The 10,638-nt window shown below is 40.3% G+C and overlaps 1 protein-coding gene across 1 annotated transcript; it reads left to right on the top strand.

Annotated features, from left to right (window-relative positions):
• The first annotated feature begins 2,539 nt into the window (after positions 1 to 2,539).
• Positions 2,540 to 9,016, top strand: LOC308106980 (uncharacterized protein). The gene is made up of 4 exons (XM_080459038.1): positions 2,540 to 2,579; positions 6,466 to 6,538; positions 6,655 to 6,887; positions 8,108 to 9,016. The coding sequence occupies exons 1-4, from the start codon at positions 2,543 to 2,545 to the stop codon at positions 8,233 to 8,235; spliced, it is 471 nt and encodes a 156-aa protein (XP_080315164.1). The 5' UTR covers positions 2,540 to 2,542; the 3' UTR covers positions 8,236 to 9,016.
• The last annotated feature ends 1,622 nt before the right edge of the window (positions 9,017 to 10,638 follow it).

Below are 10,638 nucleotides of genomic sequence, written 5' to 3'. Positions count from 1 at the left end.
GGTCTCAACACCGGCTTCAAGAACCGCAGGGTGGACCGCCATGTACTGCTTATACACACACACACACACACACACACACACACACACACACACACACACACACACACACACACACACACACACACACACACACACACACACACACACACACACACACACACAGCGCATTCTTAGACCAGACGTGTCGGGTTTGAAAGCGTTGCGTTTCGTCTGTTTTAATGTGCTTGTTATTACAACACTATTGCATGATCAGACTCACTTTCACCACTGTGCTGATGAAAAAAAAAATTCAATTAAATCAAACTGCTTGTGTCCATTTCAATTCTGAACACTTTGACACTTTCATTTATTACACTTTACACCTGTAAAGAGTCTTGTGCTTTTTCAAAATTCAACCCGTTTTCATGTTTGAATGGTATTTTCTTCTTATATTCAGGCCATTAGTGCAACTCCACAGAAGCACCATGTTACTGTGAGTTTTTCAGACAGTCAGGGTAAACTTACAGTCCTGCTGATGCTTGTCCCACATGACTCCAGCTCAGGCAGACAAATGTTTGAATCCCTGGAAGACCCATGACTGACTGAGAGGAGAGTGAGAGCCAAACTCTTCACAGCAGATGAACCCCACCTTCCCCCAGCTGTGAGATTCACCGCCACATCCCCAATAACATTATCAATACAGTATATTCACTGCCGTGATAATTTTACTTTTGCCCTCGCAGTCGCTGTAGCACACATCACCAGCGATTTTCTTATAAGGATCTTGTCTTGAAATATCTGGACTCTGTTAGCAGAGGACAGCATCTGATCATTTCCTTTTATTATATAATACAGTGATTTTTAGAGCAGCACTCTACCCATCATGGCTGTTTTCTAATTTCTCTTTGGGGAGATTGATCCAGGAACGGAGTAACCATTATATACCATACCCATTAGCCCTAATGCACTAATGAACAAAACACATTTCATCACAAATTCTATGGCGCAGAAACCAACATGCAGCTGCATGTAATATGGACGAAGATAATACACCCGAGCAAGTTGCTGCGAGTCTGGGCCAAGAGCAGAGTTATTTTATTGCATGATTTACAAACCAGACGTCAAAGTAGTGAAGACAACGTGTAGAATGGAAATGATATTGTGCCAGGGACTGTACATTTAATTGAAGATTGTGCAAATGTAACATACCACACCCTGTTTTCGAGTGAAAACCAATCCCGTTCACAAGATGAAATATTCTAACTTTCTCAGTCATATAACGATGACCTTACCTTAACCTCAACTGCAATATATTAATTTGACCACCAGGGGCGCACTTTAGTTTGTATTATCAGTTCAGGTGATTAGGATTACCACACAGATGTAGACGTGGGTTTACATTAAAGATAATTTCTAGAATTTGACAAGTTATTCTGACCATGATATGAAGTAGACTACTCCACTTTTGAGTTCCTGCTATATGTGGCTAAGTGTTTTACTCCTTTCAAGATGTGGATAATTTAATAAAAATCTACTGTAATCTGTAAATTCTAAAGCAGATGGTGAACTGAGGCATAATACTGTTGAATTACACTTCATATAATTCAAATTCCAGGTTTGTAAAAGACTAGCTCATTAAATGTAAACCTCTTAATGATATATTAACACTTTTTTTCCCCCACAAAAATAAAGAAAAAGATTTAGAGTTCGAGTTATTTATATATTATAATGTATTCATTCAGTGGTCCGAATTGCGCTGTTTGTGGCCCCTGAAATAAAATGACTTGAACAAATTTATTTCATACATTATTCGGTCATAAGATGACATCGGGAGAACATGCGAGTTCAGAGAATTTTCCAAGCTTGGACTAAAACCAGGGACATGGCAAGCTAACCACTGCCCTGCAAGCTCCCGTCTGAATCAGTGAATCTGTGTCCAGCACACATGCAAAAACTATGACACAAAAATAGAAAACATAAATTCTTCTCAATCGATTCCTGTTAAAAGTGAGACAGTGTGCCCCGTAGAATACAGCAGCACTCTAAGACCATTCACCACCCGTCCACCCCTCCCACCCACCGCCACTCCAGCTGCCCCGAGCTCTCATCCAGCCCAGCCCAGATCATTACTGTGATTCTGCCATTTCATTTCTGCAGAGCACAGCTGGAAGTCACAGGACAGAGACAACAAAACCAGAGACTCGAGGTAAGCGACTCAACTGCTTTAACAACTCTTAACATTGTCAAAACAGTGCGGAGCCCCAGGGAGCAGAGCAGGAAACCTGTTGGACGCCGGCGAGGTCAGTCCAACTATGAAGTTATACTGAGGGCTGGTTTAATGTTTATTCCAATCAATAAGTAAAGTCAATTTCTACTCGTGGTAATGGCCTCGGCTTGTGTATTTATTTTGATGATTATCAAAGGTTCCACCTCACATATTTCAGGAGTCTCAGCTCTGTCAGTAACAGACCAGCTTATTGCACCTGGACCTGGTGTGATTTAGTAAAACTGCATTTGTTTTGCTGACAGTATCTTTGTTTTCTGTCACCATCAGGTGGGAGCCATGCACATCTCAGTGTCTCTCCTCTTGCTCTTTCTAGGTAAGATGTCCTCTAATGCCAGAATGCCGGGGAGGTGAGGGGTATTTTTAAGCATGAGACTGTAAAAATAAAAACTGTAGTAGTAGTAAAGCAATGCGAGTTTTTAGCTTTGAGGTCCAGAAAGATGCTGACAGCGTTCTGCCAGCAACAGTTGCTCCTGCAACAAGCGCGTCGATCTGCAGAAGCAGCCTTAATCCAATTTGAGAGACTGGAGTATGTCACTGCTACCCGGAGGCTGCGTATACCATATCCAGTCCTTCCACCTGCTCGTTTGGCTGTTTGTTTGTCCTGGGGTTTTCTTTCCGGATCCCTCAAAGATTATTTGTCCTAAATTACAATTTGATTTCATTAGCGATGATGCTATCTACCTTTGGTTCCTCCTCAGGCTGGGAGTGACGCTCAGAGAAATTAAATAAGTTCATTAATGCCAACGTATAAATATGAATCAATAATGCATTAAGACCTGAGCACAGCGGGAAATCGATTAGCCGTTTTTAAAGAGGAACTCATTAATCTTACACATTAGTGCAAGTGTGCTTCCGGGTCTCATGAAGCGCTGCTGCATATGTCAGACAGCTTATTTAGGTCTTTCCTTTGCTCCAGATGGAAATAACTGTGGGCTGGTAAACTGTGTCGAACCATGAAACACGCGTCAACCCAATGGGCTGAATTCATTCAACTGGATATGTATTTATTTTTTTTTTTAAATGTGTGGGTAGTTCCATGAGCTCATCAGTGAGATTAGGTGCCATGGTTCCAAGCAAAGCCAGAGAATGGAGGTCGAACTGCGTACATTTGGACTTGAAGATGAATTTCTTCATCCTCTCAAGTGACATAAAACAGAAATGTTGGCATTTGGGTCAGGTTCGGGTTTGTGACAGCTCTGGCAGCAAAGGTCACCTTCCAGTCCAAATTGTTGGCGTCTCGATCCCTATTCTCTGAAAGTCCGTTCCAAAGGGACGTTGGGGCGAGACACTGAACCTGAGGTTGCTCCTGATAATACCTTACATGGAAGTTGTCACCACTGGTGTGTGTGTGTGTGTGTGTGTGTGTGTGAATCACATCATGGAAAGTGTCCTCAGACGGCTCAAGTGGTAAGTCTCGTCACACTGATATATCACACAATGCCTGTTGTGACCTACACTAACCAGCCACTTTATTAGGTACACGTGATACATGTAATGATAATACGTGTGGCCAATCAGACCTTGTTTACAACATTGCAAATGTAAACACATCATTGGCTAGTAGCAGTGGCTCTGCCTCGCTGTTCACAAAGCCAAATTTAAGAAAGTCGGGTTTGTGCTTCACTTTCATCTTCTTTTTTTTTTTATTGTTTAAGAAACTTCTCCATCACTTCAGTCAAAATGTACAGCTGGCGTCTTCTGCTGCTGCCCATTGGGGCGTGTTCAACCACGGAATGACGCAGTGAGAAGCAGCGTTGCGGTCCTGAGTCCCTTGCCCACAGCGGCAGAACTGAAAGCTTATATGCAACTTTTCTTCAACAAGCGTGACTGTGCACGTGCACCATGGCCACAAGTAGTAGACAGACAATAACAACAATGTTTGGCTCCAGAGTGTCATGACTCCCAGTCCACGTTCTCCTGGGACTCGGTGGTTTTTACAGTTGAGAATCACTCGTAATAAAAAATCCAACTTCATCATCTGTTCATACAAACGTCCGTGTTCTCGCCATTGCTAATGTTCATGGCGTATTGCTCTCTGTGTGGTTTTTATTGCAAAAACAACCAGCACCAACCTTTAATGGCCAACAAGAAAACAACATCTTTTTCAGCGTTTCTGCAGCGACTGTGTAAACGGACTTTACTTTCAAAACGTTGCCATGTAAAGGTGAAACTTTTCTGAAACAAAAACAATGGAATTTTCACAATGAAGCCCTTATTGCCCTGTAGGTGATTTCTCTCTTTATTTACCCTGTGGTGGACTGGTGACCGGTCCAGAGGATAACCAGCCTTCACCCATCAACAGCTCAAGCCCCCCCGTGACCTTAAGTTGTATAAATCAGTCCAAATGGATGGACGTAAATAAACATAGTGGTAAAAAAAACAAAAAGACTTTGTTCCTCCCTTCAGAGCAAACATGTTTTCTTTGAGCTGTGGTAGACGTTTCTCTAATCTAAAAATACTTACTTAAAACTCTCAAATAGTTGCATTGAGTGCTATGCTTAAAATGTATTGTATTGAACAAACAAGTCTGTGAGCTAATTGTAAGTCTTTAACTTTATTAAGGAAAAAGAAAGAAAACCCCAGGGAGATCGATATTTACACTTATAGTGCAGCAGCAATGACCTCATCCATTATTCACGGTTCAGATGGAGCCTCCTGGTGAGAGCTGGAGAGCAGTTAAAACACAATGAGACCTTATTCTGACTTATTAGAAATCGGTAAGTGATCGAATCGTTGCCCGTTTAAAGAAAAGCAGGAGTTCAGTGTGGAAACAAACAATCCCAACTCAGCAGGTACAGACCCAATTTTCTTATAATGTGAAATAAATTAAATATGCCAAAATTACATTTTATTAAAGTAATTACAGTACTGGAGGTTGACAGACCACTTAAACATCTGGACACCAGGAAAGCAGCTGGTCCAGACAAGTTGGATCCCTTGTTTCTGAAGCTGGCCGCTGATTTTATTGCCGAACCTTCAGCGCATTTTCTTAACCTCAGTCTTGGCATTTTTGGTCATAACTGTCTGAAGGGCAGATCTGTCCAGCAGTGGGCATCGTGCACAGTTAAAAACACCCGGTAAGATCACATTAAGACAATCTATGTCAGCGAGTTCACTAAGTAAAGTTGCATTGAAGTTATCTTCTTGGACATCAGGTGCATCGCTATTACCTCGCAAAATATTTTCAGTGTGTAACACGCCTTTAACTAAAACGTACCTCCCTTCACTATCTTTACAGGATGATGTTACTGTGAGAGGCAGATTTTTACATATTAACGCGATCACTCCCATCTTACTTGTTGAATGTGATGAGAAATATATCTAACCCAGCCATTCCCTATGATACTTTTTGTACTCTGCATCACTTAGACGTGTTTCTTGTTGAAAACCTATTTGAATCCTATCTTTTCTTTAAGAGAGTTCAGGACAGATTTCCTCTTTATCACATTGTTAGAGCCCTTGATATTCCACGAACTTATATTAATGGACATCAACAACCAAAAGCTGTGTTATGAATTGTTGCATGCGACTTCAAACATTAAACATAAAGTTGCCCCGTTTGCAACTTCAGGTGTACAGTTAACCTCATTAATGTCATTAAACTCACTGTTGGTTGTTTTTGTGATGAAAACACACACATTCACAGACACTAATATAGTATACACATTAACAATAGGGAGTATACAGACATTTGTATGGATAATGAATTGGGATTGCTATTACGGTGACTCCCAACAATAAAACTAAGGCCATGACTGATAGTCATGACACTCTGAAGGCCGCCATTGTTGTTATTGTCCGTCTCCTGGAGCGTGTGCAGATGAGCTATTTACTCCGGGTGTGATGCAATGCACATTAGCAGAGTTTTCAAAAAGTTGTGCACGGACAGGAAGTTGCAGCGTTTTCCAAAAGTTGCGTTTTCAGATTCTTTCAGAAATCTTTTAATTCTTGCAATATTTTGCAGGTGGTAGTAAGCTCATTTTCATATTGTGTTAATGTGATTGTTGGATTCCCACAACTACACCCAGACTTGACATGACGTCTAGATGAGCACTCACTTTAATGTTCTGCCTTCAAGCCAAAGTCTAGAACTTCAGTCTTTCCTGGGTTAAGCTGTAAAAAAGATCCTGACACAGCCACTTGTTCTCTGCCTCTGAGTCTAGTTCTACAACAAAAAATCTCCACTCATGTGATTGCAGGCTCAACCTCGGCCCAAAGGCAAGGGGATTTTGGCATTTTCACCGCTTGCACCACCAAGGACAAAAGCCTCAGGTTCAAGCATCCGTCCTTCTCATAAGTAACACCACAATGTGAAATCCATGTAGTCTAGATGAGACTTTAATTGAAGTGTGCCTCCCATTAATCGCACACATTTTATCCTTCTAAAGGTTGCAATGCATTTATGCACCCTGTTCGAACTCCACGCCCTTCTATTGTGAAATCATGGGTGCACAGCCAACGCTCCACTTTAAAGGGTCCGATGCCCAGTGCTCGTATCAGATCCCAGGACACTATGAGCAGTACAAAGACGTGACCACAAACTACAACTGCACGCTGACAAGGAGGAAGAGGACGGAGGAGAAGCAGATCACCATAAACTACAGAACAAAGAAAAGAAAAGGTTAGCGCAGCTTCATATTTGGTAAGAGAAGATGTGTTTGGGTTCAATCTGCTATTTGGGCCTCGTTTACGTGGCAGTTCACTACAGGGGTAGTGCACATGCACAGTAAGGGTGTTTCTGTCATTTCCACGGCGACGGAGTCAGAGCGCGGTGGAAAAGTTCCACCTTGGGAGCCGTTTTCAAAAGATTAGGGTGGCAGATGTACAATCTAATATTGTCTGGCTGTGAGCGGTCTGATTTATACATTTCGTCGTCTCACTTTCATATGTATTTTTAATTCTCTTTTCTTAGTTTTTTTGTACTCTGTCTTCAATTATTAATGTCCTTAATGATTGTTTTGTATTAATATGTATGTGTGTGTGTGTGTATCTATGTATATATACGTATTTCTATTACTACTTTATTCTTGTTTTCTTTTTTAGTTTTTTCTTTCTTTTGGTAATTATTTCTTTTAGGTTTAGGGGTTCTGTTTGTCGTTTTTTATTTTTATTTTTTTTAACTTATACTGTTCACTTCTTCCATTATCTTAGCCAGTAATTCTATTTCATTCATATGTGTGATTGGATTTTGTTTTGAACCCCCCCCCCCCCCCCCCCCCAATAAACAAAGAATGTAAAAAAAATATATAAAAGGTTGGGGTTTCAGTGACTCCGACCAACTCTGTTGTGTAAATGGAGACCCAGAACACAATGAAAGTTTTGTGTTTTCACTTAAACACTTGAACACTTAAACACAGGACACGTTCCTGTATGAGTCTGAATGTAATAGTCCATGTTTTTGTATGCTACAACAGCATATTCATCCATTATCTGATTACAGGTGTCTGCTCCATTTCTTGTTTTCTATTTTTCCCCCCATTTCTTGAAATGCTCACATCTTCACAATAACAATTTTTGGTGGATAAAATTGGACCTCATTTATAAAGACGTAAAGCAAAGTAATGAGAACATTTATAATGAGCAAGATGTACCAAGATGTTTTTTTTTTATATTATTACATACATTTCAATGTGAGACTCTAAAACCAGCAAACATACTTGACCACATCTTTGCTCTGGTTCTAAGATCAGTGTGTGTTGTTTCTACAAAAATGTTAAAATCACCGCTTGAATTAAAAAAGAGGACTCTTCTTCTGGTTATCTCCTTGTATGCCGGGACTTTTGATGAACTGTGAGCATTAGCTTCTGTTCACTGATTCCAATCTCTGTCTGTTTTGTTCAGAAGCCATCAAAAAGTGTCCCAGCGGCTCGGGCCTGCTGCTGCACCAAGGTCCTGGCTCTCTGTGGCCGGCGCTGGTTCTGCCTCTCTGGACAGTCCTCATCACCAACCAACTCACTGTGAAGCTTTGACCTGCAGAAATGTACTGATCTATGCTGGACTCCTTCAAATGTAAAGGGAAATGTCCTATTAGAGGATTTGAATAGTGATGGCCAAATGAAGCTTCATAGACCACGGTGTTTATTTTCTAAAGCCACTAGATGGCGGTGTCGGTTCAGAAAACGGTTGAAAGCACACTTCATTGCCAGTCTTTCACATTCTTATATTCAAAACAAGAGTGCCTGCTGGTGGAGTCAGAAAATAAAGAAAGGGGTTCATGAAGCTTCATTTGACCAGCACTAGATTTGAATGTTTGTTGGTTTTTCTTGCTTGACTCTTTTTGAGCCTTGGAACCCACGACCTACTCAACGCTATGTTAAAGTTCGGTGAGTGTTTCAGGAAAAGGCGTGTGCACTTTGCTATGATACTAAAAGAAGCATGATTCTAAATGCCAGTGGTTCTAAACGTTCCCTAAATTTACTTACTTTTTTTTTGGGATATTTATTACATTTTCCCCTGAGTAATGTCAGTGTTTTCTGATGAAAGTGTTTTCTGAGCCTCTGACACATGCTATATTAACATTCAGCTGGACTGCAGGATGAATTGTCACATCCTTCTCTGCTTTAGGCACTAATTCATCAGTAACACGGGAAAAAAAGTTATTCAAGTCTTCAAAGCTTCGATGCCCTGTTTCTTACTTCTTGACTGATGCACATTTATGATCTACATACACTCTCTGAACACTTTCACGATGGTAAACGTGCAATGTTAATGTGATCGTCAATAAATCCAAGCACTTAGATGAATGATTTTAATGTCTTTGTGCTGTGAGATTTGTTCTGCTCTTTCTCTTGCCGCTAGTTTATGCCACCATAGATCACACAGTTCTTTCCTTTTTTAAATTGGATGCAGGGTGCCGTGGAACAGTCATGAATATTGCGTGTGTTGAGATACAGGATAACGATACTTTTGAATTATATTAAGCAGCCCTAATGGTTTGTCTCTGGAGTTGCCATGGTGGACTGGCAAACTGATCAGTTGTTACCACAGAGTTGCTGTTGACCACAAGGCTTCATATGACTTACCTTTGAGGAATTTAATTGATATGTTGGTCCTCTATGGCACTGACAAATTTGTAGAAGAGGTTATGCCCTGCTGGGATTTGAACCCAGGATCTTCTATTTACTAGACAGGTCTTTTGACCATCTAAGCCACAGCGCCTCCTTCTGGTCAGTGTTAATGCTGCATTACTTTGGTGTCAGACGTAATGTAAAACGTACGGTGGCCCAACAACACAACACAACAACAAAACGCCACAACAGAAGGACGCAGCAGTCAGAGAACTTTGAAGAACTTTTGTTGTTGTGTTGTGCTTTAGTTGTGTTGCGACTCTTTGTTGTTGTGTTGTGGCTTTTGTTGTTGTGTTGTGTTGTTGGCCCTTCTGGGCCACCGTAAAAACACTTGATGACAGTTTTAAAAAAAAAGGACCCAAGATAGTAAAATCATTGAATGAATTGCATGTGTAATGATCACAACTTCATGATTTGAAAGACTAACATTAGCCTTTATATAATTTTGGTTAAAAGCACCACAGAAACTTTCCAAATGGAACAACATATTAAGGCACAGCAGGGATTTGAACCAAGGACCACCTTTTAACAGACAGGTATGTTGACCAGCAAACCCACAGCACCATCCTGAAGTGGCTTTGTGGGTTACATTACCTGGATGTCAGTTGTATTTGAGGAAAGTATTTTCATTTTGATAACAGCTTAAAAAAAAAAAATACATAAAAAATGAATGATGAAAGTGATTTAATAAATTTGTTTTTCAGAGAAAACATTTCAGTCTCTCAGGACATTTTTATAGCTGCATTACCAGAATCTGGATCTGAATAACAAAAAAAATCCTTTAGATGTGAAAAATACAAGTGAAAATTAAAAAAACTGTTAAATTCGATGATATTGAATCAGGGGTATTTTTGCACAAAAACATGCAGTGATTTTTCATATGCAGTGTGACTGAAACGTCCTGATCGTCTGCCTTCATATAACAGCTTTTCTCCCTGGGTGCTTGCACTGGTTTAGCTCAGTGGTTACTTCCTCTGACACTTCATTCTCTCAATGATCCTCAGTTCTTCCCTCAGTTGAGGGATTGAACCATGGGTGCTGTCCAGTGTGTTTTTTAATTTTTTGTTATGGATGTAAGTAGAGAGATAGAGAGATAGAGAGATGGATGGATGGATGGATGGATGGATGGATGGATAGATAAATAAACGTATAAACCATGCATTTTCACTTGAAATATTGTCATATATACACGGCCTGAAAGTAATAATAAAAAGTGATCGTCTTCTTGTGATGGATAAAAGTTTTACATTTTATATATCTGGTACGGTTTTATACATTGTCAAATTTGTATGTGTGTGTGTGTGT

Source organism: Lipophrys pholis (assembly GCF_963383615.2).
Source record: "Lipophrys pholis genome assembly, chromosome: 3".
Classification (NCBI taxonomy): Eukaryota; Metazoa; Chordata; class Actinopteri; order Blenniiformes; family Blenniidae; genus Lipophrys; species Lipophrys pholis.
The sequence above is the reverse complement of the archived record's forward strand: the minus strand, read 5'-3'. Positions and strand labels throughout refer to the sequence as shown.